General features: G+C 36.9%; 1 protein-coding gene and 1 pseudogene across 1 annotated transcript in view; both read left to right on the top strand.

The window, feature by feature from the left end:
- PDE3B (phosphodiesterase 3B) overlaps window positions 1–17,901 on the top strand; it is a 182,449-nt gene that overhangs the window by 124,134 nt on the left and 40,414 nt on the right. The window contains exons 3-5 of the mRNA XM_046015530.1: window positions 1,630–1,878; window positions 4,359–4,501; window positions 11,234–11,340. Coding sequence (XP_045871486.1) covers window positions 1,630–1,878; window positions 4,359–4,501; window positions 11,234–11,340 — 499 coding nt within the window. The remainder of the gene's footprint in view (window positions 1–1,629; window positions 1,879–4,358; window positions 4,502–11,233; window positions 11,341–17,901) is intronic.
- LOC123950121 lies at window positions 9,309–9,390 on the top strand (annotated as a pseudogene).

Here is a 17,901-nt window from a genome sequence, read left to right as displayed (position 1 = left end):
AACAAAAGATCCAAAATTCGTTTCAGTGTCTGAGAAGGAGAGAGTGAGTTTAAAAGATTATTTGAAAAAACAGTGGCTGAAAACATCCCCAAATTTTGCAAAAAAAAAAAAAAAAAAAAAAACCTACAAATTTGAGAAGCTGAGTGAATCCCAAATATGAAAACCCCTAATAAATCTGCAAGCCATGTCATATTTAAACATTTGAAAACTAAAGACCAAAGAAAATAACTTGAAAGCAACAGAGAGAAATGACACATGATCTGTAGAGGAACACCAGCTTAAATATCAACAGATTTCTCATTTGGAGGTGGGAAAACAGAGGCTATTATAGTACAATTTGTGGAGGTAAGACTTAACCAACATACAGGAGGGCAGTTTTATAGTAATGAACAAATTGTAACTTCAGTTTTATGGGAAGCTATTTGTCTGAAGTATGCTTAATTATCTGTAGTGACGTATATAGGGAAGTATTTATAAAGATTCGCAACAGCTGGGCTATCCTCTAGTAATAGGGAATGTTTTCAAATAAAAGCTAAGACAAAATAATACTTTGCAAGAATCCCCAAAGAGCAAAGACATTATTTAGCTAATTATTGTTCTAACTTTCATAACATTTCTTAGTTCTGAAATGTGTTGAGAATACTTAATAAGCAGTTATATGGTGAATTCATTAAATACATTCGATAATTAAGAATTTTAGATAACTCAAATGTAAGTTTAAGGTACAATAAAAGCAACAAAAGTTACATTTAATTCACTGTTGATTATCCATGTGCTCAATTTCAATTGAGTTGAACATCATATATATGTATTTCAAGAAGTAAAAATCATACCATATGTATACATCAATGAAATATTTATTCTAAATTTAAAAAATATCTTTCCTGGGGCACCTGGGTGGCTCAGTGGGTTAAAGCCTCTGCCTTTGGCTCAGGTCATGATCCCAGGGTTCTGGGATCAAGCCCCGCATCGGGCTCCCTGCTCAGCGGAGAGCCTGCTTCCTCCTCTCTCTCTGCCTGTTTCTCTGCCTACTTGTGATTTCTGTCTGTCAAATAAATAAATAAAATCTTAAAAAAAAAAAAAATCTTTCCTGTCCACTCTTTAAGGCCAAGTGTGACGTTAACCCTTGCATGAAGTTGTTGGTGACCATTCAGTTCAAAGTTAATCACTATCTCCTTCAAACTCTGACACCTTTTTTCCTGTATTTTTATCTTCTTATTTTCCATAGTATCGATGGTTATGCTGTGATTTATTGCACTTTAAGTATATTCCCTCATGTGTTTTACATGTATTCTCAGACTAGTCTCATGTCAGCCCTTAATGAGGTAGTGGTTGTAATCTCCATTTTACGGTAAAGAAACTAAAAGGTTCAGATGTTAAACAACTTGCTCAAAATCACAGAATTAGGATTAAAGTGTAGATTTCAGATGCTGATGTCTTTGCACCAGAGCCTTGTCCTTACCTACACTCGGCTGCCTCTGAAGTGTGTAAGGTGTGTAAGGTTACCTGAAAGAACCGCTGTAGATGTACCTTGTATACGTACATATATTTTAAATCTGTGTACAGTGTTTAAATGTTAGAGCGTTTTCATACAAATCTGCAATACTACTTTTTTCTTTTCTTTCCTAGAATTCTGGAGGTGGAAGTGGAGTTGATCTTTCCGTGCTAAATGAGGCTCGCAATATGGTGTCAGATCTTCTGGTCGATCCCACCCTTCCCCCACAAGTGATCTCCTCCCTGCGGAGCATCAGTAGCTTGATGGGTGCTTTCTCAGGTTCCTGCAGGCCAAAGATTAATCCTCTCACACCATTTCCTGGATTTTACCCCTGCTCAGAAATAGAGGACCCAACTGAGAAAGGAGAACGAAAACTTTACAAGGTCAAGATCCAGTAATCAGCCAGTCCTAATTACCACGTTTAGTATTTTCAAATGAAAACTGCACCTTTATAGCTGAGATAAAATATAGTTTCAAGGATCAGCTTTTTTGTACAGTATATTGAGCTGCTTGGGACTTTGGGGGTGGTTGTAAATCTCAAATCATTCTAAATGAGTGTTCAGCTTTTATTCTAAGTAACTTTGCTATAACCAGCAGTTAAAACTTCATCAGTACAGCTATTTATCGTTGTTGTTATTGTTTTTAAATACAAACAACACAAATTTAAGTACAGGCTTGTGTAACAAACTGGTGGTCCTGTCATGTCATTAATCTGTTGTATGATTTTGAATCCAGGAATATTCTTATTGAACCATAAGGAATTGATCGTTATAATATTTGTTTTATGAATTACATAGCATTATTTTAAATTTTCACTTTTTTTTTTTGGTCTCTGTTTTGCCCCCTTTACATGCACTAGAGATTGGTCTAGCCTAATAGACATTGATTTTTCCATCATTAAATATGGGGTTAATTTTTTTTTAAATATCAGTGCTTCAAAACAGGATTTTCTTTAAGAAATAATAAATACTATTCTAAGTAGGTTTACATTATGCTTGTTCAGAGTGCAATTAAAATTGCTTTATTTGACTAATCAGTATCTTTATCAATAACTAAAATCATAAACTTAATAAAAACATTTTAAAGATTATACTAGATTTATCTATTCTACAGGTAAAGAAACTAATCAAGAGAAGATAAAATTCAAATCAGCTAATTTTGTTCATTGTAATAATGTATATAGAACTTTAAAAAAGTTAAATATCATTTTGAAAGGATTTTGATCAGTTAATTTCATTGTGTTAGTTCTCAGCATTAGGATGTAGAAATGTTGAAAAATTAAGTCCAGTTAGGGCTAAAGTTTGATAATTACTGATCACAAATCTAGACGACAGGTGATTATGTGATGCTTTTATTTATAAGAAATATATACAGGAGCACTTGCCTTATTCAAAATCCAATTAACAACGGCACTTAGTTACAAGGCATTCTTTTTAGCGCTCTGCATGTGAGAAATAGGTTAATCACAAGTATCTAAAAGTGACAGTAATAAATTCATCAATAAAATAATGTTAATATATTCCTGAGTTAGTTTTCACTTGGTAAGCTGTTCTTTGTATTTTCTATTGACATTTGATGTTTTGAATAGTGGTTTTTTCTCTTTCCAAGTGCAGTATACTTGACCCAACAAAAAATAGTAATTCTTAAAAATCTTAATCAGAAAAATCTTACTGTTACCAATATTATGTTTGTCACTATGTTTACGGTGTTTAAAAAAAGTGTACTGGTACACTTTTAGAATTTTAGAAACATTTTAAACAATATCAATGAAACAGGATGCCTAAGTGCCTCATTTCCTGAACATTCTAGTTAATCAGGCTTGTTTTTGGTACTGGAATCTACTGATAGGAGTTGTCCTATAAGAACCAGGAAGTAACCCTTACTTCTTTTCTTTGTGTTCTTTAAACTTCTTTCTTGAATTTCACATTGAATCTGTCTCTGCTTTTGGAAAAGAGTAGAAAAGGCCTGATACTACTCCAGAAAAGAACAATAGCCATTTATGAAAAGATAATTAGTAAGGAAAGGGGAGTCATAAACGATAATTTAATGCAAATGTCTTATATATGTGTTAAGAACTAAGAGACTGTATGGACCTAAATTATAGCCAGAAAGGATTATGTTCCACAAAGGATGTTTTCACTGTGAGTCTAACTCACTATGAACCATTATAAAATCGACATGCTTGGGAAACTTAAACATAGGAGATATTTATCTCTGACGTGGTTTCAGTATTTGCTAGTGGGGGAAATTCAGAAGAAGTAAAGATTGTTTTATGTAAATCTCAGTAAAACACCTATTCAGTGGTTAAAAAAATAAAAGAAGAATACATTGGTTAATCGAATATTTGGACCAGTTTAGAATATTTTTAAAAATTAAGGTAAAATATTAATGCTAATGGTGTTCTGAGTTTAATTGCTAATTGAAAAGATAGCTCTGAATCTTTGAGTTTCTCCAGGTTAACTCTATGTACATTAGCCTTATACTGAAAATTAAAAAGGTTTAATATGGGTCTTATAGTCCCTGGCTCTAAGCTTGAACTCTGCAGTTGTTTTTCAGGGTAAATCTTTCATATTTGCCTTTGAAATTGTCATGTAATTATTTCTCATGAAATGAGGGAGTAAAGTAAAAGGATAAAGATCTTGTTAAATTGTAGGGAGTTCAGAAATCATTTTTTGGTGGGAGGAACACTAAATAGAACAACAGTGTAGAATGTGAAATTTGGAGTAAATTTGACATATTTTCAGAGTAAAATGTTCTATTTCTCCTGTACATGTTAAAGATAGACTTTGTATTGATATTTTTACATGTCATCTTTACAAATACATGCACCCCATATCTGAACCATTGTTAAATTATTCAACAGGGACTAAACAGTAGGAATAGTTTACCAGCTCCACAGCTGAGGAGGAGCTCTGCAACCTCAGGTCTGCCTCCCGCAGAACAGCCTTCTTCAAGGTGGGAACGCAGTAATGGCAAGAGGCCACACCAAGACTTCGGCACTTCAAGGTAAAGTTCCCAGTCTTTTAAAGAAACTTGTGTCAAATACATCCATTTTGTCTCTGTTGAATGAAGTCTGAAATAACTAAAAGCAGAAAGGAACAAGTTGAAGTATTTTAAACATTAGGACAGCGAGGGTCGTAATAAAGCATGATAGAGAAACTGATTCTTAAAAGGAAGCTAATTTGCCTTCTCCGGAAAGTGAGATACATTGGATACAAGGCATGCTGAGGCCTTAAGAAGAAGTCAGGGAGGCAGTTTAAGGAAGCTAGGGTCAATCTAGGACAGGGCAATGAGAAAGCTTTAAAATTAGTATCAGTGGCCATTATGGAGGCAATCACACCCATCTAGTGCACAGTGTCTGAAGATAGGTTAACAGAGTTACTGACTAGTTAGAGGAGGAGCAGCGTTCTCAGGGCTCATCTTCCAAGGCAGCAAAACTCTTCCAAACCCTGTTCTTGCTGGAGGACTAAGACTACTCATACATTCTGTAGTCACTTGAGGATAACCTTGGAACTGACCCGTGCTAATCCTGCACATGAAAGGTACCAGTAACTGGGAAAATGCAGGGCCTGAAATTTTCTGAAATATACCCTCATCACAAAGGATTCAGTGCTTTGTTTTTTAATAGCCAAGAAAATAGTGATCTCCTGTGTGCATTACGAACTTCTCTTTGTCACTATGTTAACAGACTTGGAAGTAGTTTAAACTTTCTGTTAAACCACTATTGTTACTGGGCATGTGTGTACTTCGTGAGCTCGAGCTGTGTAGTTGCACATTTGAAACAGCAGATGGCAGGATTGGATCATATGGATTTGTCTGTTAAAAGTTGTATTAAGGTTTATATAGGAAATAGGATCAAATAATTATAATGTTCCAGATTCTTGTGTGATTTTTTAATTTGAAATTTTTATAATATATTCAAGTAGATGAATAATTTTTTTAATAAAATAAAAATTGAGTGAAATGGTATATAAAATAGGAACAGATTGATGTATAAAAAGTATAGTTCCAGGAAATGCAGAGCTTGCCGAGAACCTAAACATGACAGTTTTGGGTTTTGGGGGGCTTTTTGGTTTTTTTGTTTTTTAATGGAAGCAGGATATGGGGAAGTCAGCAATGATAGGAACTGAAAATATGATGTATTTCTTAACCATAGGAAGTATCATCTTGAGAATACTGTTTGGTTTAAAAAAGAATGATGAAAATGATTGCTTTTTAATCTTTCAAAAATCACACTGATGTAAAAGCAGTACACTTGAAGTTAAAGAAACACTTGATACAGTGAGTAAAGGTCATTTTTATCCTGCTGGTTTCAGATGATTGATGTTAAAATAGAACCATGGTCCAAAGAAAATTAACTCTGAGGAATGTTCATTTAAAGTAAATTGTTTGCAGATTTGATATAATTACTTAGCTCTCATTAAAACGAAGTCCTATGCCTCAAAAGATTTAGAAATTTGGAGAATAAAGTAATTCCTGGTATTATGCAACATCTCCTTGAAAGAGGTAAGGCAGAAGTAACTCTTTTAGAAGCTGTAGCTTCTCAGTAATAAGTTTCTAAGTGTACTTTGGGTAAGGAGTGTATGAAGCATTTACAACCACTATTCCTTTTGAAACTCAAGTTTCTAGATCAGTGCCGTCCAACAGAAATTTCTGTGACGATGGGAATGTTTTTTATCTGCACTGTCCAATATGGTAGCCCCTCGCTACATGTGGCTATTGATGACTTGAAGGGTGTCTGGTATGTTTAAGGAACCAAGTTTAAATTTGATTTAATTAATTTAACTAAAATACAAAGGGCTGCATATGACTGTCATATAGATCTGTATGGCAACCACATTAGACAGCACAGCTGCAGATCTTTCACGTATGGTAGTGTTTGGTGCAGGAACCTTTAGGCTTTAGTAGCTTTAGCCAGAGAGACTTGTGAATCTGGAATCATGAGGCATTCATCTTGACTTTATCAGAGTACCCCAAAACGGAGGTCACGTGTCCTGCATTTTTGCATCTTGATTTGAAGGCAGCCCTGGATTCTGATGATAGCTTCTCTGACTGTGATTTGAATAAACCTGATTGTGCTTTCAACATGGTTCCAGTTTTGAACCTCTCAGTCCCTGAAGCTCTGACCGAAACTAAATTTCTCATCCCTCCAGGCGCTTTTTCATGTTACTGTTTTTCTGCCCTTATTTTCTGTCACATTGGTGCTACCCTCTAGTTTTGTGGTTGCTTAAAAAAATGGATTTAGCTAGAAAACTTGGTGTTAACCTTGCGTCCTGTTATCTTATCCTATAGGTACCAGTTGTCGGGACTGTGTCTGCGTCTCGTTTCCTCTCTGCTCCCTCTTCTCCTTTATCACTTTGCTGACACTGTTTCATGCTTTCTTTACTCCTCACCTGGGCTACTTTCCTCTTCATTGGCCTCTCCATTTCTCGTATCCTTCACCGCCTGATCCATCTCCTACCCTCCCACCACAAATCTTCCTTGAACAAAACCTTGATTACACAGTGTTTCTAGTCAATAAGTTTTTGGACCCTTTACCAATGCCTCTAGAATATTACCTAAATTCCTGGCCTGGGGGTTGAAACCCTGTTACTCCCTCCTGACAAAGCTGCACCGTTACTTGGAATGATTAAACAAACTAGAAGACATGAGCAGTCTTGCAAAGAACGAGAACAGAAAAAATAACTTGGAAAGCTCTCTAGGTGAAAACACTAGTGACATGAGTTGAACGCTTCCTTGAACTTTTTCTGATAATTTCGTTTTTAGTTTAACTCATTTGAAAATTAAGCTGAATTATAGTTTCCAGCCCACCTTGTTTGAGTGAAGAGTGATATAGGATTTAATCTTGCTTTTCTTCAAGCTTTGTCTGGAGAAAAAAGCCAAGTGTTATAAATCTTATGATAGCTATGATAAAAGGAATCTAAAGGAAGAAAAACCACAAGGAAAAAGAGTTACACTATTTGAACAGCCAAAGTATTACCTACCTGAAGAGTTTAATCACTATTCATCTCGTACAGAATTTGAAATTTTAGTAAAGAGGGCCATTACTTTACAACAACAAAATACATCAGTCTTTCCCTATTTATCTGAAACTCCAGTCAAGTGTAACTATTTGCTGTTCCCTCTATTTATCTACTTCTATGCGTCCCGTCTCCCCCCCACACCCCTGAGCCCCCCACCGCCGTCATCATAGTTGTTCTCTCTCCCTGGACTAGGTCTTCTCACTTTAAGACTAACACCCTGCTTTCCTCCTCCCTTGGTTTCCAAGGAGAAGTGATCTGTTTCACCTCTGAATCTCCCTAACACCTTTTCTTTGCCTCTTTTATGGCACTTTGACTTTCTACCCTGTGTTAGTCATTACTGCTCTTCTGAGGCCTGCTCGATGACTGTGATGAGTTTGATTGCATTAAAATGGATCTTTGAGGATAAACAGCTGCTGAACAAATGTCCTGCAGGGAGTATGGTGTCCAAATTGGATTATGATAGTGGATGCTTTTTGCTGACGTTTCAGATGAAGGTTCTCTGGTGAAGAAGTTCCAGGAAATGTGGGATAATGCTTTCTTGGGTTAGCTGACAATTGAATTACCCATCTCTGAATTTTCAGGGTTAGTAGCTATGGTTAAAAAATGGCTAAACTTGTATCCTGGGACTGACTGCTGGGACCCATCCCTCCCCATGGACAAACAGAGCACGTATTTAGAGCTCAAAGCTCACTTCTTTGGAACAGACTTTCCCTGGGGAAAAATAGGCAAGTCGTCATTTTCCAAAACTGCCTAGGCTTTCACCTGTATAGGCTTTTCACCTCTACACTGAAGAGACTTGCCTTTAACCTGTTCCTCGGTTCATCCTTCATCTCCATAACTGCTCTGTAATTCAGTCTAAAAATTTGTTAGGAACTATGTTCCCTAAATAATGTACTAGGGAACCAGCTTCTCAATTCTGTGTCTCATAATTTACTAGAGATTGATACCAGTGCCTGGACTGCTGAGATTCAAGAGGGCTAATGGTGTCATCTCACTCAGTTTCTCAAGAGAATAGCTCTGTGAATCTAGGGATCAGATAGCCAACACGTTTGTACAGCTTCTCGCACATGCCCACAACCACACACGATGATCCAAACCGTATCAAGGTCATTTGTGTTGGTTGTCTAAAAGTCAGACTCTTAACACATGGCTTAACTCTGTGACCATAACTTTTGACAGTCTCTTGTGATGATTCCCAAATCTGACTTCAGTCATCCTCTTACGAACTATTAATAAACCTTGAGACTCCTGTCCTTTTTGTCCTCTGCTTTCGTCAGTGTTGTTTTATATAATCTCATTAGAGTGTACATTTATCTGGTTGTAGGCCAGGAATTAATGAGACCATTCTACAACTCAGCTGAAAACCTGTAATTTGACCTGTATCTTTCAATTCTCAACAGCTAACTGAATGTATGTATATTTAATTATTAGAAAAGCTTGAATCAAAGTAGGAGACTGGAGCAATGCAGTGGGTTTGTTTTGAAAAGGAGAAGTCCTATCCCTGTTTTGAATATTAATCAGGGAGTAAACTTAGAGTACACAGATTTATGTTTGAGTATACCCCTGAGTGGTATTCTTATTGTGCCTTCCTAGTCTTCCCCCGCCTTCACATGTGAGCAGGGAGTACTCTGATACAAAGAATGACTGAGCTTGAGCAGAGACATGAGTTTATTGGGTAGTATTACTTGCATATTGCCTCTTTTTGTGACATCACCAAATTATCATTACTACTGGCTTGAGAAAAAAATATGATAGACTCTAAAAGTTAGATGTTAAAAGTTCTTACCTCAGGCTTTGCATAGTGGCAGTATTGTAGCCAATGAGGTTTATCCGAGGCATGATTATGGCTAATTGAAAACTTCTTACATCTTGGAGGGAAGGTGGATGAGGGGATGGGGTAACTGGGTGATGGGCATTAGGGGAGCACTGGGTGTTACATGCAACTGATGAATCAGTAAATTCTACCTCTCATACCAAAAAAAAAAAAAAAAAAAAGTCCCTACCTCTAAATCTCTAATTTTACAGATGGAGAAACACAGAGCTAGAATCAGAATTGTTTCGTGGAAGGTGCGGGCAAGGCCTTTTAAAAATACGTAGAAAGTAAATGCTTTCTCCTGTTAGGGTGAAAAGAAATTAGAGGTTGAATTTTAGCTCTGCCGCTATGAATTTCAGCTGTGTGAAAGGGGAGATATCGCTTAGCCTCTTGAAGCCTTATCTGTTAAATAGACAAAAAAAGATAAAAGTATGTAAACTAACCTAAAACAATGAATGGTACACAATAGATACTTGAAATAGTGCTGCTGTTACAGTTTTTGTTAGTGTCAAGAAGGAAGTTTTAAGGGTTGCTAACTGGTTTTATATGCCTTCTCTTTTTGTAATACAGAATTTTTTGCTCCCATAGGGTTAATAGAACAAACCACGTTTCTAGAAAAAGGTCCAAGGAGACCCTCAAAGCAAGAGTTAATGAAAGAAAAAGAGCCCACTCACCCAAATTTGGGGAGCAAAAATGATTTGTTCTGTAGGAAATTGAGACTAGGAACCTAAAGAGAAGATCATTTGCTTATTCCATAAGTATCTGTTGAACATCTCTGTCAGGCACTATGCTATTTCCACCAGGAATTTAGAGAGATGTGTTAAAGCCCCAAAGAAAATGACAAAATAATGAGGAAAAATTATTGTAAGCAGTGAAATTATAATACACTATGTGTAAATGTAATAGAGACATGAACAAAAACCTTTTAGGTCACAGAGAAAATAGGCTTTCCTTGAGTCATGGGGTATGGAAGTACAGAAAAGATGAAGCAGTTGGAGAAAAGCTTATTGAGATATTAGCCTCCACTAAAAAATCGTGAAAGGTGGAGAATCTGGATTTATCCTTGAGCCTATGGCAAAGTGCCCACATGAGGAGTCATCAGAAGAAAACAGCCTAGTGAATATTGAAGAAAAAGTAAAATTTATGGTGTACTTGCTACATGCTTGGTCCTGGAAAGCTCCCAAATATATAATCTTAAATTGCATTTTACGTATCACATTGCTGTAGTGTGTGATTGCCTACCTGTGTTTAATTTCTTCGTAAGAGCTCTAAAACCTACAATAAATATTTCAGTTATAGGAAATGGCAGAGTTAATGGATAATCAATAGTTGTGAAGAGAGGGAGCAGGAAATAGTGAAAACAGTATGTATTAGGTCAGTGATTCTCAGTGAGGTCTCTGGACCCCCCAATGTTAGCATCACCTAAGAACTTATTAGAAATGCAGATTACTGGCCCTGCCCCAGACCTACTGAACCAGAAATTCTGGGGGTAGCACTAGCAATCTGTAGTCTAAGAAGTCCTCCAGGTGGTGTTGATAACCTGCTTTGTACCAAGGTTTAGCAAATTACAGCTTTCGGGCCTAATGTGGTCCATTACTGGTTTTTATTTTTAAATGAAATTATATTGAAACACAATCATATTTACTTGTTTATTAATATTTTGTGACTGCTTTTATGCTACAATGGCAGGGTCGAGTAAGTGCAAAGCTGAAAGTTTCTACTACTTGGTCCTTTACAGAAAGCATTTCTGGCCCCTGCTTTAGGCTTTAAGCACTAGATAGATGTCTAAACTCTGATTGTAGAAGCAGATGATTCCTAGTTGAACTGAAGATCATGAATAAAAAAGAGGAAATTTCCCATAGCTTTAAAATTAATTCTTAATCTGTTCTATTTCCCTTTTAGTCAAGGATCCTATCTAAATGGGCCTTTCTGTTCAAATCTACTGCCAGTCCCGAAGCAAAGGTCATCTTCTGTATCCCTAACTCACCATATAGGTCTAAGAAGAGCTGGTAAGAAACCATTCTTTATGATTTAAATGGGGGAGGTCTCAAAGTGTATGGTAGTGCACAATTTTTTCATTATACATTTAGAGCTAATTTCGAATACCATTTTATGCGTTGTAAATTAACATGACTAAATGATCTGGATTGACTGTTAGTTGAATATTTGCTCATTCTTTCATAACGCTTTATGAACATCCACTATGTACCAGGCATTTGGTTAGGCACTAGGGATTCAGGAATAAAATACACAACTACTTTACCAAATTGAAGATCCAGATTCACGTATCCAGAACAAGGGAAAATTCTATGGCAAGGGTATTCTTTTGCAGTGTGGCAATTACAGAGAGAGAGAAAAATCTTGCTGTGAGAGTGGAAAAAACCTGATGATATCCTAGTAAGTCATTCTAATAGAATTTTTCCCATGTATTTATTTATTTATTTATTTAAGGTATAATTGACATATAACAGTATGTTAGTTTCAGTGTACAACAGTGATTTGATATTTGTGTGTATTGCCAAATGATCACTCCGGTGAGTCTAGTTAACATCTGTCACCATACATAGTCACGGTTTTTTTTCCTGTGATAACTAAGATCTGCTCTATTAGCACTTTTCAAATATACAGTCCAGTATTATTAACTGTAGTCATCATGTCATACATTACATCCCCCTGATTTATTTATTTTATAACTATAAATTTGTTCCTTTTGACTTGCTTCACCCATTTCACCACCCCTACTGATTAAGGAATTTTCTTTAATTCAAAAGATTATAGAACACTTCAAAATATTTTAGATGAAAGATACAACTACAACATAGCAATGACAGAACAACACTGATACCTACTTTTAAAGTACATTATGTCTGGCATTAGGGGCAATGGAATATACGTACAGTTACAAAATTCTTTTATACATAGCGTTTGGCATACAGCAAAAAACAATAAAACATGAAGAGGCAGGAATCTGTTATTGATAAGAAAAGCCGACACTGGAAGGAGACCATGTACAATATTGATGTCAGATTTAATAAGTCTTTAAAATAATGATGTTTTAAAAGAAATAGAAGGAGAGATGGACAAAAATGATTGGATAATTTTAACATAGAACTGGAACACATGGAAAAGGACTAGAACTGAGAAATGCGGTTGATCAAATTAAAAGCTTCTAGGGTGGTTTAAGAACAGATTGGACACGACAGAAAAGGGTAGTGTACTTGAAGACAGAAAAATAGAAAATATCCAAACTGAAACAAAGAGAGGGGAAAAAATATATAGATAATACTTATGGCTTCTGGTTCTGCATGTTAAGGAGCCCAGAAGCCATCATTCTACCCTAACAAGTAAAAAGCTGAACAGACTAAAAAATCAACTCTTCTAGAATCTGTGAGAGAGATGAGGACACAGGGTAAGTGGTCCCACCAAAAATGGAGCCACAGGCAAATACAGGAAGTAATGACTTTCTGGAGCAGAGATGCACAAGGGGAAACTCGGAGCCACTGCCTAGAATCAGTGCTGGGGTAGGGAAGCCTGAACTGTAGTTGGCAAATTGCTGGAGGATAACTCTGAGAATTAAAAAGCCCAGGGAGACCCAGTCATAAGGAGCTTCCCCACCCCCAAGTTTGTGAGATTCACCTCTGGGAGCTTGACAGATTTCCTCAGAAATAGCACAGGGGCGTCTGGGTGGCTCAGTGGGTTAAGCCTTTGCCTTTGACTCAGGTCATGATCTCAGGGTCCTGGGATCGAGCCCTGCATCGGGTTCTCTGCTTCACTGGGAGCCTGCTTCCCCCTCTCTCTCTGCCTGCCTCTCTGCCTACTTGTGATCTCTGTCTGTCAAATAAATAAATAAATAAAATCTTAAAAAAAAAAAGGTAAGAAAGAAATAGTGGAAAAAATGCTTTCATCAGGGGGCAAAGAAAAGGAACCATGCTTAAATATACCAGAGCACTTTCCTCTTCTTAACAAGGCTGCCCTCAGGAGAAACTAGTTAACCAGAACCTTATGGGCTAAAGATTTATCAGAGCCTAACTAACCTGGGGGAAGGGAAATACTCAACTTGGTTAGCTCTAGTCATTCTCCCACCAAAGGTGGCAAAACAAAGGCAAAACAGAACAAAACAAAACAAAAAGAAACCAAAAACTGACCTGAGAAACACTTGTGAAGTTCGTAGTCCTGTGCACAATCTCACTGAAAGACTTGAGATCTAATCACAGGACGTACACTTCTCCCCTCACACCTCACACCATTACTAAAGGCCTATTTACAGCCGTTTCTTTTACCTGGTACATCATGTCTGGCTATCAGGAAAAAATTGCAAGGCATACCAAAAGGTAAAAAACTGACAATTTGGATAGAGCAAACAATCAGAATCAGATAGGGATGTTGGAATTGTCAGACTGGGAACTTAAGTATGATAAATATGGCAAGGGCTCTGTTGGGTTAAGTAGATAATATGCAAGAATGGATGGGCAATGTAAGCAGAGAGGTGGAAATCCTAAAATAATAAAACAAAAATGAATACTCATAATCAAAAACACTATCGCAGAAATAAAGAATGCCTTCAGTGGGCTCATGAGCAGGCTGGACACAGCTGAAGAAAGAATCTCTGAGCTTGAGGATATGTCAACAGAAATCTTCAAAACTAAAAAACAAAGACTGAAAAATAGAACAGAATATCCAAGGACTGTGGACAACTACAGAAGGAATACCAGAAAAAGAAAACAAGAAGGAACAGAATAAATATTTGAGACAGTAATTATTGAGAATTTTCTCAAATTAATATCAGATACCAAACTATAGATCCAGGAACCGCACGGAACACCAAACAGGATAAATATCAAAAGAATAATACCTGGTATATTGTTTTCAAATTACAGAAAATCAAAGATAAAAAAATCCTTAAAGAAGCTGGCGGGTGGGGGGAAGCAACTTACTATAAAGGAACAAAAGTAATTATTATATCAAACTTACCTTCATAAACCATTCAAATGGAGTGAGACATTGTAAGTATTAGGGAGGGGGAGACAACACCAACCTAGAATTCTGTACCCTTTGCAAGGCTTCCTCAGACAAAAATTGAGGGAATTTATTGCCAGTAGACCTGACAAACAAATATTAAAAGAAACTGTTTAAAGAGAAGAATAATACAGATTAGAAACTCAGATCTCTGAAAAGGAGGAAAGAAATCCACTTTAAAAATAAAGACACATAAAGATTAAAAGTAATGGATGGAGAAAAATAGACCATGCTAACCCTAATGAAAAGAAAGCCCATGAAGCTGTATTAATTTCAGCCTAGGCAGACTTCTAAGAGAGAAAGTTATCAGAGATAAAGAGGTTATTAACATAACAGAAGATGGTAATAGTCTTTACCATATATGAGCCTAAGTAACAGAACAACACTTAAGAGACATACTGGGCCAAATTAACAGTATAATATATGTATAAACGACGTCCCAAAGAGGAGGAGAGAGACAATAGGGCAGAATAAGTTTCCAAAATAATAGAGGAATTAAGAATTCCTAAAACTCCCTGAGCCCTAAGAAGATAAGGAAAATCATAGATTGGAATTTCAGCCAAACCTCTGAATTATAACACAACAAGGAAAAAATCTCAAAAGCAACCAGATAGAAAAGGTTATTTTCCAGGGAACAACAGTAATATTGACAGATTTTACAACAGCGGGTGTGAACTCAAAAGACAGTAGAATGACATATTTAAAGTATTGAAAAAACAAACAAGGCCAACCTGGAATTCTTTACCCTTTGAAAATACCTTTTAAAAATAAAAGTGAAATATTTTTTCATACAGACAAAAGCTGATAGAATTTATTGCTGGTAGACCCGTACTACTAAGATTCAGCAAAGGGAGTAGCTTAGGTAGGAGGAAAATGACCCTGATTACAGCATATAATGGCTGCAATGAATGAAAAGCCCTCTTAAGCCTAAACATTTGGGTAAATATTGATTAAAAAACACAATAACTTCCTTGTAGCGTACATAATATATGAAGGAGTCAAATATGTGGTAACAATGGCATATAAAGGGTGAAAGAGGGGGAAATGGATTTAAACTTGTAAAAGCAGTAAAAAGTATAAATTGGAAAGAAAGTAAAACTTCAAAGATGCACATTGTAGTATCCAGAGTGGCAATTAAAAGAATGACAGAAAAAGGTACTGGGTGTTATATGCAACATTAATGAATCGTTAAACACTACATCAAAAACTAACGATGTATTGAATGTTGGCTAACTGAACATAATGAATAAGGTGTAAGTAAAAAATGAATATAGGAGGCATGTTTTTCTTTTTTTAAAAAACAAAAAAAAAATAATCCAAAAGAATCTAAGAAAAGATAAAAGACGTAAAGGAGAAACAACTAGATTGAAAACTGTATCACACAAACTTAACAGTTTGTGGGGGAGGGGGGAAGAGGCAGGGATCTGCCGGTGTTAAGCATATTTTTAAAATATCCAGTTTTCAATAAAAAACTGAAAATACACTCTGGTTATAAAAGACAAAGGTTGGGGCGCCTGGGTGGCTCAGTGGTTTAAAGTCTCTGCCTTCAGCTCAGGTCATGATCCCAGGGTCCTGGGATCCAGCCCTGCATCGGGCTCTCTGCTCAGCAGGGAGCCTGCTTCCCTTCCTCTCTCTCTGCCTGCCTCTGTGCCTAATTGTGTTCTCTGTCCATCAAATAAATAAATAAAATCTAAAAAAAAAAAAAAAGGTTGTCAGGCAGTTAACAACACAAGACTCAAGGGTATGCTCTGAACAAGATGCACACTGTAAGTATGAGGATGCAGGGAGGTCTGATCCCATAGCTGTAATATACATGAGCTAAAAATTAACAGAACTAAAGGGAGAGATAGACAATCCATATTAATATTTGGAGATTTTTAACTCCCCATTCTCTTTAGTAGAATAAGCAGACCAAAATATTAGTATAGATATATGGAAGATTAGAGCAAATGACATGACCCACCTGACTGCAAAACACCACGTCAGCCATCACAGGATGAATATGTTTTCCAAGAATACGCACAGGATGGAGGACAGAAGGCCATTTGTTGGACTGTGAAACAAGTCTCAGTGAGTCTCAAAGTATTAAAATCCTGTATAGTGATTGACTTCAGGAACGGCAGAGAGATCTCCATAATAAACTCGCTCTTCTGCTAAAACAAGAAGACAGAAAAGGAAGCTCAGCCATTTCAGAACATTGGGAATTAAGAAAAGCCCGAGGAAAAAACTAGAAGTCTTCTGTACAAGAGAGACTGCTGAACCTGGGTAAGACTGTGGGTCTTGTGACATTTCATCTGGGAGCTCCGTCAGTGGAATTGTTGGCAAAGGCAGGTGGCATTGCTACCATCAGGGAGAGCAGACTTCTAGAACTCCACTGAGAGTACAGTAAACACTTTGTCCCAACTTGAAGCTCCCTGGGAAATCTCTATTCCGTGGGTGTTGTGGGTATTTGGACTCAGCTCGGCTCTCTAAAAAACAAACAAAAAACCCAAACCCTATGCCAGGCAACATCAAGACCGCCTAAAGCTGTGATTTCAGTGGTGGCCAACAAGAGCTGCCTCGGAATTTAAAAGGAAATCCTGGATGCTACTCTATGACCAGCAGGAACTTGAGAATGTCTGACAGATTCCCCAGGGTCTACGAGGCTATTCATATGCATCGGAGAAGGCCCCAGTCATTCACAGGGAGCTGACCCTGAGGCCTCTCACAAGCAGGATGTGAAATCCAAGCCTGTGTCATAAACTAAAGTTTGAAGGTGTAACTTTTTCTTTTTTTTCTTTTTTTTAAAGATTATTTATTTATTTGACAGAGAGAGATCACAAGTAGATAGAGAGGCAGGCAGAGAGAGAGAGAGGGAAGCAGGCTCCCTGACGAGCAGAGAGCCCGACGCGGGACTCGATCCCAGGACCCTGAGATCATGACCTGAGCCGAAGGCAGCGGCTTAACCCACTGAGCCACCCAGGCGCCCTGAAGGTGTAACTTTTTCAACAGATTCCCTTCTACAGGTGAATTCTAGGCAGCTGACTCTAGGCAAGACATTTTAAGGAAAACTTCAGACTCATTGATTGACCACAAAATTGTTCTGACTCATGGGTGACTTAAAGGAAGTCAGGCTTAAAAAATAAATCAAGAACTTAAAGGTAAAAAACAAAACAAAACAAAACAAAACACCCCAAATCAGCTAGTAAAACCTCAGTGGCTACACATGTCAGAGTAAATGGAATCTACATAATTAGGCCAGGAAAGCCATTCAATAAATAGAAGCAAGAAAACAAAAATCAGCAACCTAACTAACAAACCTTGGGTTTGGGATGGATCTAACACCTGAACTGTTAAAATATTACCTAAAATGCCCAGTTTCCACAAAAAAAATATGAAACATGCTAAGAAATTTTTGTGATGTACAAAGAAACAAATTTTTGTCAACAGAAAATTTCCGTGATGGGACTTGGAATTTAGGCTTAATAGACAAGGACTTTAATTCTGCTTTATAAATATGTTTAAAGTACTAGTGGAAACTGTATCTAAATTTTTTTTTTAAATGTTATTTATTT

The sequence above is a fragment of the Meles meles genome, chromosome 8 (genome assembly GCF_922984935.1).
Source record: "Meles meles chromosome 8, mMelMel3.1 paternal haplotype, whole genome shotgun sequence".
NCBI classification, from domain to species: Eukaryota; Metazoa; Chordata; class Mammalia; order Carnivora; family Mustelidae; genus Meles; species Meles meles.
This window is presented reverse-complemented; position numbering and strand designations above follow the sequence as displayed.